The sequence below is a fragment of the Nothoprocta perdicaria genome, unplaced genomic scaffold (genome assembly GCF_003342845.1).
Source record: "Nothoprocta perdicaria isolate Ctin4 unplaced genomic scaffold, notPer1 scaffold_20, whole genome shotgun sequence".
Classification (NCBI taxonomy): Eukaryota; Metazoa; Chordata; class Aves; order Tinamiformes; family Tinamidae; genus Nothoprocta; species Nothoprocta perdicaria.
The window spans coordinates 4,866,890-4,891,772 of record NW_020455205.1 but is presented as its reverse complement, the minus strand read 5'-3'; the positions used below and the strand labels follow the sequence as shown (position 1 = coordinate 4,891,772).

General features: G+C 41.2%; 2 protein-coding genes across 8 annotated transcripts in view; one reads left to right on the top strand and one right to left on the bottom strand.

The window, feature by feature from the left end:
• Nucleotides 1–16,006, top strand: part of BCAR3 (BCAR3, NSP family adaptor protein) — an 87,117-nt gene extending 71,111 nt beyond the window's left edge. For all 5 annotated transcript variants that reach the window (XM_026037847.1, XM_026037844.1, XM_026037845.1 and 2 more), the window contains 9 exons: nt 1,014–1,139; nt 2,260–2,702; nt 3,799–3,899; nt 5,541–6,193; nt 9,433–9,548; nt 10,362–10,533; nt 13,408–13,519; nt 14,387–14,599; nt 15,372–16,006. In XM_026037847.1, coding sequence (XP_025893632.1) covers nt 1,014–1,139; nt 2,260–2,702; nt 3,799–3,899; nt 5,541–6,193; nt 9,433–9,548; nt 10,362–10,533; nt 13,408–13,519; nt 14,387–14,599; nt 15,372–15,559 — 2,124 coding nt within the window. In that variant the 3' untranslated portion in view covers nt 15,560–16,006. The remainder of the gene's footprint in view (nt 1–1,013; nt 1,140–2,259; nt 2,703–3,798; nt 3,900–5,540; nt 6,194–9,432; nt 9,549–10,361; nt 10,534–13,407; nt 13,520–14,386; nt 14,600–15,371) is intronic.
• An 883-nt stretch (nt 16,007–16,889) lies between these two features.
• The window catches only part of FNBP1L (formin binding protein 1 like), a 29,329-nt gene continuing 21,335 nt past the window's right edge, over nt 16,890–24,883 (bottom strand). For 2 of the 3 annotated variants that reach the window (XM_026037852.1, XM_026037850.1), the window contains 5 exons: nt 22,248–22,357; nt 21,558–21,690; nt 21,026–21,120; nt 20,404–20,552; nt 16,904–20,068 (listed from right to left, as the gene is read on the bottom strand). In XM_026037852.1, the coding sequence (XP_025893637.1) occupies nt 19,890–20,068; nt 20,404–20,552; nt 21,026–21,120; nt 21,558–21,690; nt 22,248–22,357 (666 nt within the window). In that variant the 3' untranslated portion in view covers nt 16,904–19,889. Of the gene's footprint in view, nt 20,069–20,403; nt 20,553–21,025; nt 21,121–21,557; nt 21,691–22,247; nt 22,358–24,883 lie in introns of all 3 variants that reach the window. The other variant, XM_026037851.1, reaches the window with a different exon arrangement.

The window sequence follows — 24,883 nt, the reverse complement described above, 5'->3', positions numbered from 1 at the left end:
ATCCTTGCTGCCTTTTAGTCTACTCTGTTGCTTTGATCAGTGTAGCAACACGTTACCTGCCACAAGCCTCTTTCTCCTGGCAGGCTGTACCTCATGGCAGGTTGTTTCTCTGGCAGGCTGTTTCTCGTGGCAGGCTTTGGACTCTTCAACAGTGTTGAAGACAGGCTGGAGTCTAAGGCACCTGGGAGAACATTAGGGAATCCAAGCGATTTCCGTGCGCTTGAGTCGGGCATGTCGCTAGCGAAGATACTGCACTTTGTTATCAATAGTATATCCGCAAGTGCTAATGAACCCTGATAGGAGAGCTCTTCCCAATGAGGAGAGGGAGATGGAAATATTCCAGAATATTTTATATCACATGTGGAGGGATGAAAGAGTTATCTCTGAGTAGATCTCATACTTCTTGTACTTATGGGCAACAAGACCTTTTTCTCCCTTAAGATGAGAAGGTGTAGGAGACACGAATTTAATGTGCATCAGAAGCAGACCTTTTAAGGGAGAAAATCTACTTTGGTAAACTTTTTTTTTCTTCAATGCAACAGAAATATTGAACAAGTATGTATGTCCACTTCAGCCTTTCTTGCTGCATTTGATTCATTTTAATTTGGTTGGAACAAAGGGAGAGAAGAAAAAATAAGAATCTAAAATGGCATTTTAAAGAGCAGGAAGCCTATTAAAGGTGTGTGTTTGGATCCAACTCTGTTATTTTTGCAGTAGTTAGAATTGAAATTGAGAAAAAGAAGTAAGAGAAGTGATTCTGCAGGCATGTCTTTGTTACCTTGGGGTACAGACATAGCACTGTGCACTGTTCTGTGCAATGTATAACACTAACACCTTATCTCACCAAGTGCTGGATTTTGCAAATACACCTGGAGAGCGAGGCCAGGCGAGCCTGATAAAAGCAGCACCTGCATTCCAGTGGCTAGTGCACATCATGTGATGGAAGTTATAACCCAGGTAAAATGTTAATCACTAAACTTGGCACAGTTGAAGCTTTTAATCTTTTATTGCAGTTTTCTAAAGAGAGGCAACTTATGGACAGCCCAGAAAAGCTGAAGAAGGAGTTAGAAGAAGAACTGCAGCTGAGCAGTGAAGACTTGCGCAGCCATGCCTGGTACCACGGGCGTATTCCTCGGCAGGTACGTGCTCCCTGCTCTGGGCATTGCCAGCAGCGTTCTGAGCTTTTGTGGATGGATAGGATTGCACTAAAACAGTACATGTTGATCTCTAATATTTGCAATAATTTAATTGAAATGTAACTCTGACTAGCATGAAAAGCATGTTCTTTCTTTATCACAGATAGGGATCAAATAATACTGAGAAAAAAATCAGGGGAGATATTGGTGGAAAATATAAATATTAAAGGTTTCGGGAGCACTTAATAAAGATGCAAGTGAAATTTAAACTTTGTACGAGAATAATATTTCCATATATTGTTCAGGAATATTACCATTTGTTTGATTTGGTATACTTAACTGAAATTAAAACATACTGGTATATTTTCTGGAGGTTGGGATTTGGGAGAGAAAAAAAAAAAAAACATGAAACTTATGTAATAAGTTCATTTTGATCCTTATAAGATATTTAAAAACTCATTATATTGAATCTAGTGTACCGGAAGCATCTGGAGCTCCCCCTGCGGGCCTCACTGCCACGTGTGTCTGTAGCTGTCACTCTGCTGCTGGTGCTCGTGGAAATAGGGAGAGGAGGCACAGTATGCACAGGCACTGCACTTAGGGCTCACTGCTGGATGTATAGTTTGTCTTATAGAAAGGACATGCTAGAAAAAAAAGACATTTCCAGACTATTGCTGGTAATAGGCAGTATTCACCAAGAACAAAAAAATTAAGCTTCTGTCATTTGAAGTTATAATGAAAGGATGACTTTGCTTGCCTGTAGTCATGGCTTCTAAACTTCTGTGTAAATATATGTTCAAGAGATTTAAACTTTTGGATTCTGTGTCATTACTTCCCTTTGTGCCCTATTTTCTATAAAGAAATCAAAAGAAAAGTAACCCCAGAAGGTGGATCATGTTTCCATCTGCTGAGCCAGACCTCTGCTGCAGGGTGACCTCTCAGCTTTACAACTGAAGAGATCATTCTTTCACCATTTCTGTTCTCTATTCTTTATTTTCTGGCTTTACCTGCGCTCCTGGAACAGCCAAATAAATTCCTTTGTTTAAGAGTATTTTTTTAACTACCTACCTTTTGATTTGAATTGTATTTTTAATACTGTTTTTTTTTTCTTTTTCCCTCAAAGGTGGCAGAAAGCCTGGTTCAGAGAGACGGAGACTTTCTGATCAGGGACTCTCTTTCCAGTCCTGGGAACTTTGTTCTTACCTGTCAGTGGAAAAATATCTCTCAACATTTTAAAATTGACAGAGCAGTTGTGAGACTCAATGAAGCCTACTGCCGTGTTCAGTATCAATTTGAACTTGAAAGTTTCGACAGCATCCCTGGCTTAGTTAGATACTATGTTGGGAATCGCACACCAATATCAAAGCAGAGCGGAGCCATTATTTTTCAGCCTATCAACAGGACTGTTCCTCTCAGATGTCTAGAAGAAAAATATGGTGCATCTCCAGTCCGACAAAAAGAACCAAGTACCCCTGAAGGAAGAACAGAGACTGTAAAAAGGCTTAGTCTTGGTATATCCAGCATGCAGTCTCAGGAGCAGAGCTTAGCCAGAGGAAATCTTTTGAGGTACTTGAATTTTGCTGTCCTTCTGGAGGGACATGGGTAACTCTATCTGCTTCTTTTGAAGGTGATGTGAGTTTTCATGCTGATTTTATGTGGAAAGATTAGGCTTCAGATGTGCTAATTTTTAGCAAAGAGATATTTTAGGGCCAGATTTTGAAACTTCTTGAGGTTGTTGAACATGCTAACTACTTTGTGGTTTGGGGATTTGATTCTAGAAAACAAAACCTGTGTTAAGGGTTGAAGTAGGTGAATGAGTGAAGCCATGAGTGAAGTAGGTGAAGCCATGATGGGAGGGTCCAGGCTGCACAGGCTTAACTCATAACGTGATCCAGAACCTGCGTCACGAGTATAGGAAGGTTCTTAGCACAGTTACTGCATTATAGCAGTGGCTAACTAGGGCTTCCTGAATGCCATTTATATATGTTATTAGCCTAGCAAAGAACAGAGTGTCTGGGAAATGAGTGAAAAGATCAAATTCTGAAATTATCTTTGCAAAAACAGAATGTCTGTATGCAGTTTCAGAGGGACTAGTTGCTTGAAGATGGTTGGGGTTGCAGGTTTATGGAGACCAGCGACAGAGAATTGGTAACTCAGTTGAAATCCAAAGCAAGAGCAAGTTTAAGACTCTGGAAGCAAAACTGTGGTGCAGCTTGTTCTTCATTGACTTAGCAAATAATTAAAATCCTAATACATATTAAAGAATTAAAGTGAAATCTTGCTGCTTGAGACGCATGCTTGAGACGCATTTCTTCCCATACTTTGTTTCTGCAATAAAAGCAGTATTAGGTAGAGAATGAATGAAGTATTGTAGTAAACTTGGCTTCTGGATTAATAAATATAATGGATCTTAATTTCTGTGTCCAGATCAAGTGTTCTATGAGGAAGCCTCCGCATTTAAAGAAACATCCAAGTGAATGCTAGAGGTTCAAACACATTAAATCCTCTTTCCTTGCTGCCATACCAGCATGAAATAGCTTTTAATCTTGTGAGCTGCTGCAGCGCTACTGATCCTTGCCCTGGTTATGATGTGTTCTGGTGATTAAGTTTGTATTTTAAGAGTTGTTGGGTTTGAGTGATTTTTTTTTTTTTTCTGCTCTAGAAACAAAGAAAAAAGTGGAAGCCAGCCAGCTAGTTTGAATCATGTCCTGGAGAAGAGGTTCCCTCTAAAGTCTCACCAGTCAGAGAGCTATCTGCCAATAGGTATGTTTTCTAATTAAGCTTCTAAGACTTACAAGCTGTGTGTGTCCTGCAGGTCTGTCACATTTCAGACCGAAGTTAGACTGTTCCATGTTCTGCGTGCGTGCACATTGTTTGACAGCCAGGGTACGCTGAATTAGTACAAACATTGCACTTTAGCTGTGACCAGGTTATTTATTTACAACACACCAGCCAGTTTGGTATCTTAGCACACAACTCAGCAGACTTCCACACCTCAGAAATGACACCCACAACTGGCATGATTTCATATCCTTTCTGACAGTGTTGCCTTTCCTCACTTGTGGCTTGTAAGAACTGTCTTGTTTCACTCCTACTGTTCGAGCAAGGTCTGTTATGTGTTCCTCCTTTCCCTTCAACAACTTTGGTACCCTCTGATCCTTGTTTTCCAGAGCACCGTCACTGTCATTGCTTTTATGTGAGTGATACAAGGTGTACTAGTGTTGTTCAGCTGTTGACTTTTGCCTTTTTTCTTTCCCAGAGGCATATTATTTCCATACCAATATACTTTGTAAGGAAACTTACAATAGTACTACAGCTGTTGAGATTTATAGCACCCATTGTAGAAAGACTTCTTGAGATAAAATGGTGTTAAATATTTATATAATGAAGCTGTATGTTGATAGAAAGGGAGTGTTCCGGTGTTCAGCAATGGCATGGACAGCAGCATTCATAAAACAAATTCTGTCTATCTGTAATTGAATCAATTATCTAATTTCAAAACGTGGCTGCAAAAGCATTTATTTTGCTACTGTAACAGCTAAACTGAAAAATATTGCTGTGTGTTTTATGATGGGGTCCTCGGAACTGGTTTTGGTGTCATAAGGTTGTGTGACTGGAGACAGGCCGTGATCTGCAGATTTCAGTATCTGCTGCTGCTGAGAGGCAGCTCAGATCCGTGTGGTACCGCTGGCCGACTCGCTGTGGCTCCGAGCAAGTGTGTCTGTGCCCTGTGATCCGGGAATGCCTCACGAACGGTTCAGCCCTGTATTTGATGTCAATCAGTTTGCATGTGCTATAAGTGCAGGATGAGGCATAAATACTAAGCACAGAAGTATGTGGATGTGTTTGTCCAACTATTTGAATCAGCTCCTGTTTAGCAAAAAAGGGATTAGCATCCCTGAAATTCATTCTTTTCATACCTCACTACTTGTTCAGGCTTGACTTTTGGGAAGCTTCTCTTTCATCTCAAACTTATTCTCAAAAATGACTCATCTCTTATGTGGTGCAGCTGGAAGTTTCTGTTTTTGTAGGGCAGATCGTGTTACAAAGAAAGTCTTATTGCAAACCATGGAGACCATCCAGCTCTGACATTGCAGCTATGTATGCAGCGGGGACTAGAATTATTGTCAGTGTTACCACAGAATAACATTATAGCGCAGCTGTTCTGTGTGTTTGGGACTTGGGGAGGATCGGTAAGTGAATGGAATTTGCTGGCTAGCTCATTCCTGAAAGTGTTTATTTCAAATACGTTTTTGATGGTGAATAATTAACATGATCTGATAGTATCTCTCTTGGGGAATATTGTTAAGCAAATGAATCCCAAGTTAGGCATCAGGAATTGTATATGTTCTTGCCTTCTAAATTATGTGAAAATGATTTTTTTTTCTCTATTTGCCTCTACAGGTTCAAGATATCCTTCTCAATTACCTGAAGCAGATGCAAACTCCTGCCCCAGCTCCCCTGCCTTTCGAACAGGCAGTGAGCCTTCTCTGAGCCCCACAGCTGTTCAGAAAGTCACCTCTGAATCATACGCAGGGGAAGCTCTTAGAGGATCAGACAGTCAGCTCTGCCCAAAGCCTCCACCTAAGCCCAACAAAGCGCCCTTGCTGAAAACCCCGGAGTCTCCTTCAGCCTCACACAGTTCAGAAGGACACTACTGTGAACTGAGTCCTGCCAGAGACCCTGCAGCAACAAAACCACCCTTATGTCAGAAAAAAAGCTATGTGGAACATCTGACACCGAAGGAGAGGGGGACACACTCATTCAGGAATTCTGACACAAGCTACTTGATCCTGGAAGACGATTCTGTCATGAGCTCTGCAGATCCTTTAGAAGGATCCAAAGTTGCTTCCACTGAGATAGCTGAAGAAGACAGCCCTTTTTTTGCACCTGTTCTTGAGACGGTCTCTAGTTTTAAACCGAATGATTTTGAATCCAAACTGCTTCCTCCTGAAAACAAGCCGTTAGAAACATCCATGTTAAAAAAGGTTAAGGAGCTATTTACCAACAACAATCCAAAGATCATTGCCAAACATATTCTTAGAATGGACTGCAAGGTAAAAAGATTACTTGTAAAAGCAAATAATTGTAAAAAGAAATTTTTTTTTGCATCTTATTTTACATTGTGCGAGTTTAGACTTGTTAAAGAACTGATTTGAAAAGATTAAAGGCTAGATTAGCAGATAGTGCGATAAATATATAGCTTTGCCTACAGGGGTGGTATTTTTTTTCATTTCCAGGAGAAGAATACAGACAGACAGTTTAGACTGAAGGTCTCTCCCACTGGCCTTGTCTTCGGACTTAGATTTCTGTGTTCAATGTATTTATTTATTTTAAATCTCTTACCATTTGTTGTACGTCTGTGATTCATCCTTTCTTCTCTACAGGAGGAAGGGGGAATCTCTCTTGAAACCCATAGTGGAACCAATACTGGTGACAGGAAATAGCTAAGCAGGTTGTAGAGGCAGAGAGCGGCTCATTGCCATTGGGCATAATGTCAAAGTTTGAAGGGCACTTCAGTCATTTTAAGCGTCTCATGCTAACAGCTTGTCTAATCTTGTCTTATACTGGGCTAAGCAGTGTGGGAAGACGCTACCAGGACTTCTGCAGCTCTCTCCTGCAAGAGGCCTGTATTGCCAGTGAAATTGTTTAGAAAGCTGTGAAATCATGAAGAAGTGTTTTTTGCAATGTAGACTCTGTTCAACTGGCAGAACTTGAAGATCAGCTGTTTGAGCATAAATATGGAAAGGTGGGAGAAATACCTGTCTTATGAAGTAAAGATTTTGCGTAATAAAAGGGAGATGCAGCTGCAGTTAAGTCTCTGCTGGGATGCCTGAGAGTGCCCCAGCACAGCCCCAGGGATCAAGGGATCGAGCCTTATGTGTTCAGGGTGTTGCAGGTTTTTTTTTTTTTTTTTTTTTTAAGAGCAGCTTGGGAAGTGACACATCCAGCTACTAACTGGGGAACTCCACTGCAGACCAGATAGAGTGGGAGTGGAGGCTGAAACCAACGGCAGCCTTTCCTGGTGCCACTGCACCGAGTAGCACCACAGCTCGGGCGGGCAGCGGGTCAGAGAGACTGAGGTGTGGGGGGGCGAGTGTGCGTGTGTGTGCGAGTGTGTGTGCATATGCAGGTGTGGGTGCATGAGTGGGGGTGTGTGTGTGTGTGTGCATGAGTGTGTGTGCGTGCATGCCCGTGAGTGGATGGAGTGTCATGCATGAGTGAGTGCGTGTGAGTGCATGCAGGTGTGCAAGTGTGTGCGTGCATGAGCGTGCCGAGTGTGTGTGCGAGTGTGTGCGCGCTGGCCGTGGTTCCGTGGCGGTGGCGGCGGCGGCGCCTGCCTTGGTGCAGCCGCGGTGCCTCGGCGCGGGCAGCTGCTCCTCTGTCCGCTCGCTGCAGGGGCCCGGACTGCAGCTCTCTGCAAGAGAGGCCACCGAGAGCAGCCCTGCCTCGGCTGGCGCTGCTCCTGCTGAGCCAGTGTCCCTCAGTGTATTGCTAGGGGGAATGGTGAGTGACAGCACAGGCTCTGTGTGCTTGGTGAAGTAGGTCAGAGCTTATGTAGATAGAGAGTATTGAATTAGCTTGTTAAAATAAATGAAGCATAACCTATTTATTTGAGGGAGTATTACATGAAACATGAATTTAACAAAAAATGTGCTAATTCTCATAGCTGCACTTTGAATTTGATCCTTTATAATCTGATTCTTCTTCAGTCTTCTCAGCAAATGCTGTGATCTGCAGAGTGCTATGCTCGTTACTGCAGCACAGCTTGGGGTAGAGCTCTGAGCATTGTGCTCAGACAGTTTTGTGGCTAAGGGGCCTCCATTTCTCTTGTGGACATTTCCATTTTGGGAAGAGGAAAATTGTATTAATTGAAGGTGTGAGAGCAGCTCTCTAAGAGGCTCCCCTGCAGAGGGGTAGCCCTGGGTTTGAAGCCCTGCTCCAGTGACATTATCTTAAATCTTGTATGCTTTGGCCTGGGGCCAAGGCAGTGAGTGACCTGCTAGAAATGTGGGAGTACAGTGAAGAGGCCCTGAAATGTTTTAAAGATCCAAGTTTTGGGGTTTTGGTGCAAGAACTAACTGGGACAAGTAGAGAAATATCCACATTTTATCTTCATCTAGAAGAGCTGAGAACTGTCATTCAGTGGAAACTTGTTGCATGCTATTGTACTGGTAAGAACTGCATGACACAAGCAGATTGGCATGTGATCTGGGCCAGAGTAAATGTTTTGCCCTGAGATCTGTGATAAGGCCGAAATTCTTAGGTCTTGTTGCATCAGTATCTAGTCATCCTTTTAAATACAGACGTTTCTAGTCCTCTAGAAAGTTTCTTTTGCAAAATGCCCATTATTACACGGAGGAGCGAATGTCTGCGCCTCGCATGCCTAGAGGGATCTTTGTGGAGATCAGTGCATCTCCATCGCAGGACTTCACATCACTCCTGCTTACCTGGAAGGGAAACAGGATTCTCTGCAGTGCTGGGTTTTACACCAGTAGACGAGTTGTTTGGTCCAGATTGCTTTAATCTTTTGTAACCAAGGAAGCCTGCTGATGCTGTATCACAAATAGCAGGCAGAGTAGTTGGCAAGTGTATCAACACACATTTTTAGAACAACTGATAATCTCATACTATCAAAATGTGTTTTTGCTTGTGATTAGCATAGATAGTGGTATAGCCAGTAGCTAATACTGCATGTTTAAAAAACAAGGACAAATTGGTGAGGGCATTTGTTTTTACATGGTGACTTTGCTAGACACTCAGATATTGGTTTTATCCTTGAAGTCCTTTTATTACTCTTCATCAGAACTCTGTGGTATAACCTAAAATGTGAGCAAAGAAATCCTCTTTTTTAGATATGAAGAAGAAGAAACACATCTGTACATGCTCAGGACCAAAGAGCATTGGTCCCTTGACAAGAATTTGGCTGAGGGAGCCCTCAGGTTTCTGACAGTATTTATATGCATCTCCTTCTGGAAATAGAGGACATGGGTTTGGTAAAGCCCCTCTAACAGCAGATGTCCATATATAAAAATAGCGTTTTGGTTATGATTTTAGTGTTTTCAGAGATACAAGTCATTCTGCAATAAAATACTTAATTGTTCTGTCTGTATAAGGCCCTGAATGGTCATTAGTTCCTGAAGCGATTCCTGAATGACAGTATCCTGTCATGCACGGGCGCGTACATTTGCCCGTTGCCCTGAGCACATCAGTGTGGCAAATATGGTTTTTTGTTGTTTTTGAAAAAAAAAAAAAGGCAAGTTTCAGAACTCATGCACAGGTTTTGCATTGACAGGTGGCCAGGATACTCGAAGTTTCTGAAGAGATGAGGAGGGTCATGGGAGTGAAGTCTGGTCTTGAACTGATCACACTGCCCTACGGACATCAGCTGCGCCTTGACCTAATTGAAAGGTAAATGTTTCTGTTTCTCTGCCTACCTGGGGCAGGTGGCCAGGACATCAGAGCATCAAAGACTGCTCTTTTGCCTTTTCTGAATCTGTGTGCACAGAAGATAACTCAGTGATACATAAAGGATCACTTCTACTTGCATAGGAAACTCCTGAAGATTGTAGGGCAACTCAGTGAAGTATAGAGAAACACAGGAAAAGCAGAATGGCAGTGCAAGCAGCGTGCTGGAGCTGCCAAGCATCATCAGCTCTCCTTTCTGAGCTGGTTTCCAGGAGGAGCATTCAGTCATACATGCCATGAGCATAATTTTGGATTCAGTGCTTCAGCAGCTCGAGTTAGTGAGCTAGGATGTCCTAAAGTATTACAGACCTACCTCTAAGGTGCAGCAGCTGACAGCTAACATGCTCCTGGTCTCTTCCAGTATGGACTAAAGTAGGAAAGTAACTCAGCTGTCAGGTGTGGTTGGTTGAGGCAGTCATGCTGTGTACACCCAGTGCCGAGTACACTCATCACCTACTGTTCCACCAGTGCTTACCAGGTGATCAAATGTTACAGAAGGTCTGGCTGCATTGTAGTAATATCTATTAATAATATCAATTAACATGAACATAGTAAGCCATAACCTCAAAGCCAACGTATCTACATTCCATATATTGACATTACTGCTCTTGATAGAAACATTAGTGAGCCACTTTGCTGAGCACAATCAAGGTAATGAATATACCTTCAACCGAATCTTCTCTGAGTACATGCACAGTGTAATGTATTGATGTTTTGATAACTGATAATCGACAGTATAAATTACCTCCCTTGTAGGCACAATACCATGGCAATAGGAATAGCTGTGGATATCCTGGGTTGCACAGGGAATGTAGAAGACAGAGCTGCAACATTAAACAGGATCATCCAAGTAGCAGTGGAGCTGAAGGACTCGCTGGGGGATTTGTATGCATTTTCTGCCATTATGAAGGCACTAGAAATGCCACAGGTAAAAATGTTTTTCCTCTTCATGTTCTAGAACCAAAAGCTGACAGGTTTGCTTTCTTTAAACTAATTCTGGTCCTAACTTAATTGTCTTAAGACTAAAGAGACAGTCACAGCACGAAGTTCATTTCCCTACAGACAAGAGCATCAGGACTATTTTTAGTCATTGTGAACTTAACAACAACTCATCTAACTATGATAGCAGGCTAATTCTTGTTGATGCAAAATTTACTGGAAAATTGTTTTTTTAAAACAGGGCTTCATTATATGAAATGCGAATTAATGGTGCAGAAGAAATGGCTTAATCCTATAAGGAAAAAAAAATTGTATCAGGACACAACTATATTTATAGTTGCAGACAATTGTGCTGTCTAGATGCATCTCACTTTGCATGTTGCTGATGTTTATGAACATTCCTGTTGTGTTCGGATGATTTTTCAAAGCTACCATTTTGTTGAGGACAAATCATGCTGAACAATCCCAGAATAAACAGGACTTGCAGTGTAGTTATTTCTGACGGGAAGAAGTAGAGGAAGGATGTGTGAGGTTTGAGACAGAAAGTGTGGAGAAAGTTAAACCTGCTGAAAGTCCACAGGTAACAGTAAAAGCAAGAAAGACTGTGAGTGCTACAGCAAATTTCCTACTTGGATGCCCCCTCAGGTAAACAGGCAGATTCTTCTGTGCATTGCAGTTGGTGTGGAGGTGAGTCATGTTCATCATGCAGAAGTCTACTGGGGAATGCAGGGAAATCACAGCTGAACACAGAGCAAGCTCCTAGGTTATGGTATCACCTTTTTCTATTATTATTATTTTAGATGAAGTCAAGGAAGAAAATGCTCTTCTAGGTTCGATTTCCAGCAGTAGGAGGAAGAAAATTTTCTTGAGAGGAGCAGAAGAAAATAAATAAATACAAACAGTGACTTTCCAGAAGCCTGCTTCAATATTTGATTTTTTTCACCTTGTTAGATAAGAGAGCAAAAAGATCGGGCAGTTCCTCTGAGAAATGAATGTGTGGAGGCTGAAGAGGAAGGTTAAAAAGTAGCATATGAGGTGATGTTGGCTAAACTGTGAGTGCTTCCGTGGCCTCAGGAACAAGTAGAAAGAGTACAGCCTGCCTCAAATTCTTCAGGATTTAGGGAGGTGTTAGAATATTAAATATATATAGAGATAAAAATCTAAACTTCTTGGCGCAAAATAATGCTCATGAGGCACCTATTTAGTAAGAAATCAACTTGTAAATAGAGTACCTACCCAGTAAGATTCAAAGGGTTGGATGCGTGTGTTTCTGTTTTTCTAACATCAGTTTTCAGTACAAAATGTCAGCTGTGAGAGGGATGAATAGAGTGTGAAGGAGTCTTAGCTTTAAATCAGAAATGAGGAAGTGGATGTTTTCACACATCATCTGAAAACCAGCATTTTAGGATGAGCTGACAGTGGCTAGCTGTTACAAATTACTTTTGCGTGTGCATCCTTGAGAAAGGAATTGGGGAACGATTCAGATGGGGCTGTGAGGCAGACAGGAGCAGTCAGCCTGACTTCAGTTTCCGAAGAAGCTCTGTGGTTAGGAAAAAAAAACCAAAAACCCGTAATTTAATCATAGTTATCTCAATAGAAGAATGTATCAAAGTAGCAATATCTGCATCCAAGATGGAATGTTTTCATTGATGACCTCGATGGGGGAAATTATGCTTGTATTTGCTTAAATCTAGATCAGAGATAGACAATAATAAGTTACTAAATAATACATGGTAGAAGAAAGATATAAAAATAGTAACAGCATTTTGCCAACAGTGGGTATTTAAACAGGGATCTTGCCTTTATAGATGTGGGTGAAGCCATTTGCTCTACCCAGAAATGACCAGATCTCCATTTGTATAGAATGCCTTTTTTTTGCCTGTTGGCCAAATGTGGACTAAGAAAAGGAATTGAGTGCAAAGAGGTCTAGAAAATGTGAAGGAGAAAAAAAAAAAAGTAGATTATTTAGCTCCAAAAAAAGCTAAAGCTTGAGGAAGCAGGCTTAAAGCATATGGCAGCTAGTTACAAAAGTAACAATATTCTTCCCTACAAGTAGGATCATAATTAGTGAGCTTAAATTGTAAACAGAACACGCCAGGTTGTGTGTCAAGCAAAACTCGAGGAGGAGAAGCCCTGGCACCAGTTATGCCGCTGTGGGAAGCTCCAGCTCTGGAGCCCTTTAGAGACCGTACACAGCTGGTTCTAGAGTTGTGCTGGTTATCAGGCTTGATACAGGGACAGGTCCTTCTCCTCCTGCTTGGGGGAGGTTGGAGGCAGTTGCCTCATTTCTGACTCACCATACAGAGTTTGTTTTAGTAGACATTAGAATAAAACTTTAAGGAAAATTTTCCCATCAGGTATGAACTTAAAAACTTCTTGTCCTTTATTCTACAGCACCTCTGTATGCAGAATCATTTTACTGTACTGCTGCTGAGACTTGCCAATTAAATTGTTGGCCTTTTCTTGCATGGTCCCTGGGGTGGCCCCAGGCTCCCAGGTTTGCTCTGAAGGGCGTCACAGAAAGTTTTATATCGTGCGACCGGAGGGCTTCCCCAGCTAACTGGCAGGAGGAAATCCTGCATGGTTTTGTTCTAAGTGAGCAAATGCTTTCCTTGGGTTGTGAGCAGTCTCTGCAACAGGTTCTTTCTTGGGAACAGTGTATTGTAAGCTAGCACTGGTAGAACAGTGGCGATACGTTATCCATCTTTGGATCAAGTGATGTTTGACTCTGGCCTTTGTAGTACCTGCATCTTATTTAAAAGCAGTGGCCGACTACTGAGTAACTCCAGTTTGGCCAGTAGCAGTGTTTTCCATGTGAATGGCTATGGAGTCAGACAGGCATTCCTGGCTTCTGTTTGAACAGGTCTCTAGGCTAGAACAAACCTGGACGACTCTAAGACATCATTACACCCAGACTGCCATTACATACGAAAAGCAGCTGAAGCCGTTTAGCAAAGCTTTGCATGAAGGACAAGGTGAGTGGTCACGCGTGACACCCCTTTCTGGCTCTCCCTACAACTCTCCCTTATAGCTCAGCTTGAGGAGTCTGTGTAAGCAGACAGCTGCTAGTTTGATAGCTGTCCATCATATGTTAGAAGTGACTCTATGAACTTCTGTAATGCAGTATAACACAAGGGAATAGGAGGAAACATCTGCCCGCCAAACCTCATGCAGCGGCGGTGTCACATTCCTGTGTGCTCAACCCCCTTTTGCAGAGAACACGGCAGCGGAGGGCCTGCCAGCCACCTCTGCCTGCTCCCCCTTAACGCGGGTGGACAAAAATCCCCCCCTCCCTCTGCACTGTGCAGGACCGTGGCTTGCTTTGCTGTTGGAGCAAAGGTGTAATGGGCAATTCCTCTGAGCACATTAAGTGCTGCTGGGGCCTGCAGCCACTCACGTAATTCCTGCTGCTCCTGCATCATTCTTTGCAGCTGTAGTCACCAAAGGGATCTAAGGGAAGATTAAAAATCCCTGGCTCAGGGAAAGGAGGGAGGATGAAAACTTTTAGCCCCACAAAAACTGTTGGAACTTGCCCTGAAGAAAATGACACATATTCATGTTTAAAAGTGTAATTCTCAGTGCATTTATCTCTGTGCCCTGTGCAGTTTTTCAGCAGAGCAAATGCAGTTTGCCAAGAACACTGTGCTTTATTTCAATTGCCCCATCACACTGCAGCTACCCCAGCACTCACTGGAAACTGGTAGAGCTGGTGAATTTGAGAAATGCAAGACAAATACTAGTTTCTGACTTGGAGAATGATATGATACAGTTACGATACTTTATTAAATTAGTAGATTTTAGGATTTCTAACAGTATGGTTGGTTTGTTGTGCTCTACGCCAGAGACCATCGGTGCTCTGCAGAACAAGGTAACGGTGCCACTGCTGATGCCACTCCTTACCTTGATGGAGCGGCAAGCGGTCGTGGTGGAAGGCCTGGACCTGTGGGAGAGCACTGACCAAAGCTGCGAGATCCTGCTGGCGCACCTGGCCGCGGCGCGGCTCGTCGCGCACAACGCGCCCGCCTTCCGCGCGGCCGCCCAGCAGCTGCTGCAAGGTAGGGAGCACCGCGGCCCGCCCCGCGCACCCCGCGCTGCACGAAAGGCACGATTTAGAGGGGAGAAAAGGCAGTGCAAGAAGGTTGTGTAAGAGCTGGAATAGCAACAGGAAACTCATACTTGGGACAACAGCAGTATTGGCCAAAAAGAGAAGCAGATTATTCAGTTTTCCAGCAAGCAGTATGACACACTTCTTAAGTCTTGCTTTAATATCCTGAGTTGTCATCTGAGCAACTGAATTTTTAGTACAGGATGAACTGGGGATAGCACACAGCCTCCTGTACAATATAAAAGTCTTACTGACTTTGCAACTAAACCACATACCAAAGTGTGGCGGTGCCTACTGTCTTTACAGTAGGCAAATGCAACACAGATCTTAACCACTTGTGGTCAAAAAGCAAATAACCTGCTAATTACTTAACGGTGTATTTTAAATTTGCAATGAAAAAGGTGACAGTGAAGAAAAAGTAAGTATTTTGGCAGGCTGCATGTATATGCATCAGTGATAGTATTTAATGTTGAGTTAAAAGAATGGTACAAAACAATCAAATTAAAACGGAGCCAAGGCCAGCCTGTCCTAAGCTCCCTGCTGCTACCTGCATGCAGCTAAGAACACATTTGCTGGCTTTTTAAACCATTGAGCAGCATGATCCTAGTATATTAAAGCTAATGTTGTTTGGAAACAATACATGTTAAAAAAAAAACCCTTTTCTTCTAAGTAAAAATTGACGATTAATGGTGATACTGTGTGATTCTTTTTTTGCTTATTAGGTTTCCAGCCAGATGAAGAGCTGAGTGAGATCTTCAAGACAGAATTTCAAATGCGATTGCTGTGGGGCAGCAAAGGGGCACAAGTTAATCAAAATGAAAGATATGAAAAATTCAGCCAGATCTTAACTGCATTGTCCCGAAAACTGGAACCTCCTCCAGTGAAGCAGGTGGAACAATTAAGTATTTAAGACTCTATACAAGCTAAGTGCTAAATCTGAAATAACCATAGCTTTTCTTTGGATGATTTGATACTGCACCAACCTGTAGCATTTCACAAGATGTTTAGAACTTTAACTGCACAATGCACACTTGTTTTAAAACTACTGATTACTAAACAAATTATTTATTTAATGTGCCATCAAATCATTTTTATGATCCTTTAAACAATTTAACTTTATTCTTGTAAGACAGTCTTACAGCTTTCCATATTTCCCCAGATTTATAATGTTTTAGTAATACTTAGGCGTAAGGGGGGGGGAGTCGGGCATCTTAAATATATTAAAATGAAGCAACTACTGTAAATAAACATATAGATTAAGTATGTGACATTGCAGTTGTATAATAGTCCTTAAATGAATATAAAACTTTGTACATAAGAGTTGTGGATTAAAATATATTTCTTTTTTGCAAAATAATTTGTAGACTGGTTGCAGAAATTATCCTTTATCTGTGACCACAACTGAAGGCTCAAATTTCACTGTAATCACAGTAAAAATTAGTTTTATGTATGTTGGGACAATTGATTCTGTTAAGACAGCACCTAAGGCTGGAGCTTGGTCTTTGCTGGAGACTGCACGAGAGCAAAGCTGCCAGGAGCGAATGATGACATGGTAAGAACAAACAATGCTGTTAATTAAAACACTTCCAGATACAAGTAAACGTGAGTGCATGTGCACACTCAACTCACTTTGGTTACTGAAGTGAATCACTTTGATAAGAATTACTCACTTTTTCATGGATGAAGTCAAAGCATAAGTGATTGGCACTTTTCATAGACATCACACACACTGATTTCCTACATAAAAAGACTTTTAGTGTCAAATTCCACTTCCCTGCACGCAGAGGCAGTGCGTGAGCGTTAATGCTTAGGTAACTGGTTAGAGTTGAAGTAGCTCTTCGTTGGTAAGCCTAGTTCTGAAGTGTGAGGTTACCTTTGCAAAGTATTCCAGGGGGGGCAGGCCAACAAGAAGACCCACCACCACCAAACAGCAGCATCTGTCCCAGCGGCTACAAAGGGTTAGGTTTCCCTGTCAATCTTAACAGAACACAAATGGGGAAGCTAAATTAGACCATGAAAAGATTTCTTTATTCCATGAAAATATTCTCAACAGAGAACACTATCTTTAAACAAAGCATTTAACATTTAAGAAATCAACATGTGCACAAAAAATAAAAGATTAAAAATTACTGGAAAATGGAAGATTCCTTAAGACAACTCACATTCAGAATTTTAGAATAAGTGATTTATGACTAACTGTGCAAGTACAAATTATTTTTTCCTATGTTTAATAACCCTCATATAAGTTGCACTCTCCCTCATGAAAGGAACCTTCCTCCAAAGGAAGCAAATCCTGGTTTTAGAAAAACAAACAGTAGCGTGAAGAGAGAACATTTAGTCCTTTACCAGGAAGAGTTATTACTAACCTGCGAGGCTGTTAGCCAGGCAAAACCACAGGCCCTTTAGCAGAGAATACATAGATCACATTTCCTCCTCTAACTTGAAAATAAAAAGCACTAGATTAAAAAAAAAAAACTACACATGTAGTTTTGTCAGTATTGAGTAATGTCACATTATTATATAAATAACCCTGTATACAGTATCCAAAAATCTAAACTTTAGAGTTTAATAGCCCCCCCAACTGTAATACACTAGGTCAAGCTCTGTAATAGTGGTATACATAAGAAAAGGAACAAAGCTCTACGCAAGTCACTCAAATTCAGTTTTACTTGTAGTACAATTTCTAATAACACTGAAATTAAAAGGAATCCAGCACTGCTGCATCCAAATATTGCTTCAAGTTCCCCCCCCCCCCGCCCCCAACCTCCCCCCAAATCAGGCTCTTTTGATTACTTTTATTTCCTCTCACAGCAGGTGACTGGGCTGACAAGCTTTGATTGATACAAGTATCCCTCCCCCCATCCTCTCTAGTCTAATTCTTATTACCCTAATAAATCAGATATGATGCATTTATTAATAGAACCACAAATAGGAAGCAAGACAACATAAGCGATAGGGGCACTGCAGACAGCTATATTTACACGTATAAACATATCCAAATTTCAATTGTTTACAAGTAAAAGTGCACATAGATCATTACGAAGTATCACTCAAATTTCAACTGGTCCATACAATGAAGCATCACCTGGAAACAAACTAGCACTGCAGTAATTAAAACTGGAACTTCATAGTCAAAAACTAAGAGACAAAGTTTCCATAAAAATATTTGTAAAAATATTAAAGTCAAATGAAGAGATACATGTCTCAATGTATAAAATTCATGATGCACCATGTATCCTGTAAAGTAGAGCTCTAGAAAAACACCTACCATGGCTACCTCAGCAGCTGCAGCACTGTGGAAAGAGCTGAGACCCAAAGCCCTTTGTGCGATACTGTAAGTGGTAGTGTTGGCAATCAGCAGATTTAGGCACTCTAGTTTAAGGCAGCATTTGAATGGCAAGTGGTTGACTTGGAAAACAGTCTTTAGCTCGCAGTGGTGAATCTCTCTGGTGGTGTTCCAGGTTTCCAGTGCTCACCTTAGGTTACTGAAGTGCTGAAGATGGACCACAGTTCTTGGAGTTTCTCTGGCTGCATTGCAGGCTAGAGCTGAGATGCATTATTTCCCCAAACCAACATAAATACAGTATGATCTCAGAGTAGTTGTGTCAAAAACTGGAATATAATGGTGGTTGCAGTGGAAGGGTGATAGCAGCATACATGGATACTGGGATGAAACTCTAGTGCTGGAGATATTTAAACAGAATGGTTTGTTACTGAAAAAGAGAAGTAATGATGACAATAAAATGTTATGCAGACATGCCCGACTGTCCTAGGCATGCAGGAGGGGTTAAGGGCGAGCATGGAGGTGGCACAGGCAGGCTGACAACGAACATGGTTCTAAATGACTGCCAATTACAATCAGTTGGAAAGAGCATAATTGAGATAGATAACCAAAATGTAGCACAAGCTAAAATACAGTTTGTGCCTCTTTGAGAACTAAAGACAATAAGAATAAGCAATTTTAGTAGTAGTTGCCTTTTTTACTCTGGAAATGGAGCTCTATTTTGCAGCAGAAATTTAAGAATTTGTGATACATCCTTAACTATGTATGGAAATGCTAAGAATGTTAGTGACTAAACGTACGTCTGCATGCATTCATGCAACTAGCTTTTCCCCTTGCTCCCTGGGCCTCCCAGGCTAATCCCCTCCCTCCCCCCAAAGCAGCTGCATGTAACCTCCTTCAAGATCTCGCCCATTTTCTCAGAAACCCGCTTCAGGAACCTGCAGTCCAAGAGGAAAAAGAAAAGAACAAAGTTACTGAAGGCCTTCAGAGACAGAGGAGCGTGCTCAGTTCTAACAGGCCATTCCCAGTGGCTACACATTAGCCTTGTACTATTTCCACAAACAGTCTGAATAGGAATACCAGACACAGCTGTTTTTTTCCTAGTAATTAAGTAGCACAGTGTAGTGTTCGAACCTTAGTGATTTAATAGTGAGGGAGTTACTGTATATTTTAGATCTTGATTTTAACCCAAACACAATGTAATTCAAAGCCTCCTCCCTTACAGGCATAGATTAAGAATTTAAAAACAATCCCTTTCCAGGAGCAGAGAGAGGTTAAAATCCAGTAACACGTAAGCATTACTTCTCATCTTTTTATCTACAGTTAAAACAATGAAGTTGTGCCAAATGCACAATTTTCTAGGTTACAACCACTGGAAGGGGAGGCAGGTCAGTGGACGCTTTGTCCTTTTTAATTATAATGCTTCTTCCTGAGTGTTTCTGTTGAGCTTTCAAGAATTTGAAAACATTTTCCTCTTTAAGAGGGGAAACCTGCCAAGTATTTGCAAAGGAAGGAAATTAATAATTTTCAGTAAGTGAATTAAGTTAGATATTAGAAGAAAAAAAGCCTCTCCTTTAAGTATATGGCTTCAGTCATGTAATTGGGAACTGTAAATTTTAGAGGTCTTCAGGCATTTTTCAGTTCATTGTAAACCAACTACTACAGAGAACGAGCAGGAATCCTGGTGTTTTTCAGTTTAATAAATGAATCAAGCTGAGCACTTTGAAAGCAGGAACACCTGATCAGTTAAGTAAAGCAGAAGACACCGGTCAAAATTATAGACCAACAAGAAGTACTTAATTTAATGCTGACATCTCGAGGGGGGGAGGGGGGAAAGATGGCAAGCCACTTGAAGTGGCCACTTCTGGTAACTCTAATTCCTCCCATCAGCTTGTGTGACATTATTTTTTCCACTATCTCCCTGGGAGAAGGTACATAGAAAACTGCCAGTTTACTGTTAGATATAGGTTACTGCACCTTTGCTGTTTTTCTCTAGCGTTACATCTATATATGATGTTGGCACATAGCCCTCCTCTCCGTTGTGTCTTCGAGCTCTTGTCCACCCGTCTCCTTTGTCCTCCTCAATAATGTACAAAATTTCCCCCTCTTTCATTGCTAGGGTGCCTTCATTATGACCTGGGAAAACAAGAGGCAAAGACGTCTCAACGTTATGGCAGCATTTCAAGAATTTTTTCCCAGGACACAGTTTATAGTTTCCGGATTACATATAAACAGGAAGTATCAAAAATTGTGCAAGTGAATATATATTTAAATGGTCTTGCAGACAAAAATCTAGTTCCATTTGTAAATTTGAGCGTTTGCTAATAGTTGTGCTTTCTAATATGACAGCATAAAAATACCAGTCTGCCTGTAAATTAATTTATTAAATATTTTAACTTTCTGTGTAACAAATAACTCACGCCTCTTAAGTTACCTCTTCATCAAAGAAGAATCTATGTTGTTAGCCTTACCATCAAAAGGATATATTGCCTTGCAGTGTCCTATAGCTGGTAAGGGATCATCGTCTTCAAACTCATCATCAAACTCGCTGGGATGCGCGTGCTGCTGCGGCGGGCCCCTCACTTCCTGGTTCGCGTCGTCCGTGTAGCTGCCTTCGGGGCTGCAACGCGACAGTTGCGACGTGAGGCCTCCAGGACGGAGGGCCGCGCGCCGCAGCATCGGCCGTGCCGCAGCACCGGCCGTGCCGTGCTGCCAGCAGCCCGTGCAGTCACCGCTGCACGCGATCTGATAAAGTTCTGAGCTGACAGGCTTGGGACTCAATTCTCCCAAGAAAACAAACATAAATTTGACATACCTCTATCTACAAAACCTGCAGACCTGGTGAGCCTTATGCAGTGCATATGATAGCTTTAAAGTGTGCTGCTATTTAATGAAAGGGTGTTTCAATTAAACTTTTTTTTTTTTTTTTAACGTCACCGTGACTGATGGGGTAAACTCTAGAATTTATAACCATTAAAACTTTTCATTCAGCAGATCAGGAGCAGCCTTTTCCTACTGTTGACAATCAAACATTAACAATCAAATCATTGATGCTATTCTAAGATATAAATGCAGTAGAGATAGAATAGTGACCTCTCTCTGCCCTGCGTTACAAGGTGGTTGATATCGCTGCTGTGTCGCCTGTCGCTTCTGGCTGCTACTTTACCTTCAACTTCAGACAGCCAAGCCTTGGAGAGAAAAGACAAATACTGGTGTTAAATGCAACTGAATTCTAAGACAGCAAATACCATTTTAAAAATACACACAGCTGAGTTTTCAGGACACAGCCATATAAAGAGTGTATGCACATGCTAAGTTTCAAACTTATTTTACATGAAGCATGAAGCTCTCCCTTCTGTTTAGCACATATTCCATACTAGAATTAAGAATTTAACAGAAACAGACAAAACTCTGCATCCTTGATAGCTTAAATTAAGAATAAGTGATTAAATATAAACTCTTAGTAAGAGTTTATAACTTTAGAGAACATACCTGAAAATGTGACACCCCATAGAATACAGAACTACTTAAGTATTTTTCTGACCACTACATTTTTAATTCATGAGGCAAACTATTGCATTAACATTAATTTACATTCTCCCAGAAATTGTTTTAGGTTTTTAACCTCATTCTTGTGTATTTCCATCCGAAGACGGTCCATGTTGCTCATGGTCTCAGCCAGTTTTGGCTGCAAACTGCCAGGATCACCCATCTGGGGATTTTTTTCATAAACATCCTTCATCTTGATGAGAGCATCTCTGACAACAAACAAACCCCCACAATAATTATAGAAATTACACACACCTCTACTGACTCATTAAAAGTAAAAACAAATGTTTACACATATGAGATCCTCAGGAGAGATCCTAGAGCCTAAGCACAGATGTGAGACTTTATAGCTGCTCCACCTCTCCTAAATCCTTTTCTGTTCCGTCCCCTTAACATTTTGCCTTTCTTTCTTTCTCTTGCACAAGAACACAAGGAATCCAACTACTGATTCTTCAACTTGTTATATACAATATTCTACACAGTGCTCTTTTTAATGTAGTAATACACAGCTCTTGCTTGATAGACCTACACACTCACTTTTAGAGACAGATTTCCTATGCAAGGTTAGATCACAATGTATCTTATAATGATGCAGGAGGCAATGAAACCAAAAATCTACTTAAAATAAAGCATAGATTAAAAAAAATGCTTTTTAATAGCCTGAGGTAGCCCTTTCACCTAACTTTTGAGCACTACTGGCTCTAGCAGAGAACTGTAAAAGGTGAGACATAAAGAGAACCATGACAGAGCTCACAAGTACACCCACTTTTGGTCTGTTTCCTTCTGCAGTTCTCTGTTGAGTTCATCAATTCTCTGCTGCAGTTTCTTGCGTCTTTGCTCTGGGGGCAGGTGACTGAAGTCTTCTGAAGCAGGGCCCTGTAAGTATAAATACTATTAAGCAAGTCCCGTGCATCTGCCTACACAGCTGCACTGACATATCCACAACGAACAGCAGTCACTGGAAGCAGGATGAGCCTTCTGAACAACTCTACTCGACACACAGATCTATAAAAGACCACAGAGGAATAAAAGTGCATTCTTTCTTGCTGCCACATCGCAGTCATTCCCCTCCCTTCCCACTTTGCTGGAGTGCAGGGAATGTGGCACAATTTTGTCTATGGTTAGAGAAGGAGATTTGAAGAAGGGTTGTCTATCTGAGTATCTGGATATACGTCAAAATAACCACAAGAAAAAATATTAGCAAAATGTTTACAAGACATGGCATGGCGTACGTGGCATAAGGTCCTTTCATCTACGAGCTAACCAGAATATATTTCAAATGACTTCAACTGAGCTGGAAGTTCTTTTGTTTCACGTAGCACAGACCGTACAAATTCAGTCTGTCAGGACAGATCTGGTTATTTGCAGTGCAGCAAGATACAAAACCCTGAAATATTCTTAGCAAAACATCTCTTTGTTTTTAATATGACTGCATTATTCACTTACTGAAACTCAACTGTTCTGAAAAAGTGTTCTGAAAAATCCATACAAAGCTGAAATTCCCTGTTCAGAGAAAAATTGCATACCAGGCTGGACCAGGATTTTTATTTCCTTTAAATTACTTTGTAAATACAACTTTAGCCTATAAGATACTCTTACTGTCTTCTGTCACAGTTGGCTCAGGTTTGTAAGTAATAATTTGTAGACCAAACAATAACTAGCTTGAAAAGCTGAGCCGTGAACCTCCCCCATCACCTCCAATACACTTCTTAAAGGAGACTTAAGGACAGATTTGAATGTAGAATTACTAACCAGTGATTCCAGACACAACAGAAATCTAAGGAGGAAAAGGTTTCTCATTGATTCTTTACCTGGACTGGGTTTTACATGACTATCAAAAGAATAATTCCGTAATTTGGAGTAAAACTCTGAATTATGATAGTTTCAGTTGTTTAATCAGTCTTACTATAAAATGTATTAAAAGGATTTAAATTAGACCTAAAAATGTAACAATTTTCTAACAAAAAATCAAAGAAAAGTTCAACATGTACAGAGAATGCCTTTACATCATCAAAACTCTGACCTAACTTGTTACTCTAAATCAAAACTTATTTAGTAATTCCAAGTTTTGGAATTACTACAATTACAAAGTAATTCTTTGTTATTTTAACAAAGAATGTTTCAGGAAGGGAAAAATAAATGCCACTGACTTTAAAACAGGTTTATTTATTTCAATCTTTTTAACCTCCAGACCACCTACTGTTAGGAACGTTGGTGAGGCTGACCTCTTGTCACCACAAGTACAAACCTGTGTCCGCATAATAACTAGGCTGGATGGATTTGGGTCTTTAAAGCATGTGAAGAGAGGGGTTGGGTTTTTTTTTTTTTTTTTTCCCCCATTAACCTTTGGGTTTGCTGTGAAAATTCCTCCTCTCAGGTGACAGACACGCTCAGGGCTTTTTAAGGAGGAAGGAAATAAGGTGCCTATCTCAGTCACAGAGAAGGCCAGTACATCGGCTACCAGCCGAGTAGGACACTCCCACTGCCGCAGGGCTGAGGGCGGCCAGCCCAGCCGCCGGGCGGGTCCTGCGGGAATAGGGACCCTGGCAGAAACCGGACGGTCCGGGGTTTGGCAGAAGCAACTGCAGGCCCACGTGCCCAGGGTTTTAATCTTGACAGCTTCTGGGTTTTTAAGTAGCCTCTCTTAAAACAAAACAAAACAAAAACCTCTCTCTACTACTTGGTTCTTTTGCACTCTTTAAATCAGAATCCCCCTGCTTTTTCAGTCACAGCATTCAAGAAAGGAAATCAAGATCGGATGTTTCCAATATAAAGCAGCAGTAGTTCCTTGGGGCTCGGGGGGAATCATTTCTTGCCTTTTATGCACTACAAAGAAACAAGAGAAGATGGGAACATTCTGTTTCATCATCGCTCCTTGCAGGTCAGTTAAAAACAGTATCCTACAGTAAAAATCAGAACAACTATGAATTCCACTAATTTGCTCTGCAAAACAGGGCTACTGATCAAGGTTTAGTTTTCATCTAATGTAACAGCTTTGTAATATAGCTGAATATGAAGGATCATTGTCCCTGGAATTTTTTGGTTGAATTTTACAGCATTCAGTATTTCTCCTTTAGACAAAAATTGAAATCTTTTCACACACCTATTTTATGCTGCTTTAACAATTTTCCTGACAAACAGAAATTGTTCTTTCCTTCATGACCAGCTCACATTTACTGGCTGGCCCCAAAACTCCAAAACAACAGATTTGGCTGGAGCCAGATCGCAAGTCTCCTCTCACATTAAGCACAGACAGCTAAAAAGAAGACTGTGATGAGGTGGAAAATCTGAGATGTATTTCAGCACCTGGTTTAAAGCAGTTATGATATGGAAACACTGTCAAGAGATACTTTCATGCTATCTTAGCAGAAGTACAGCAGACAGATCAGCACACGGGCTTAC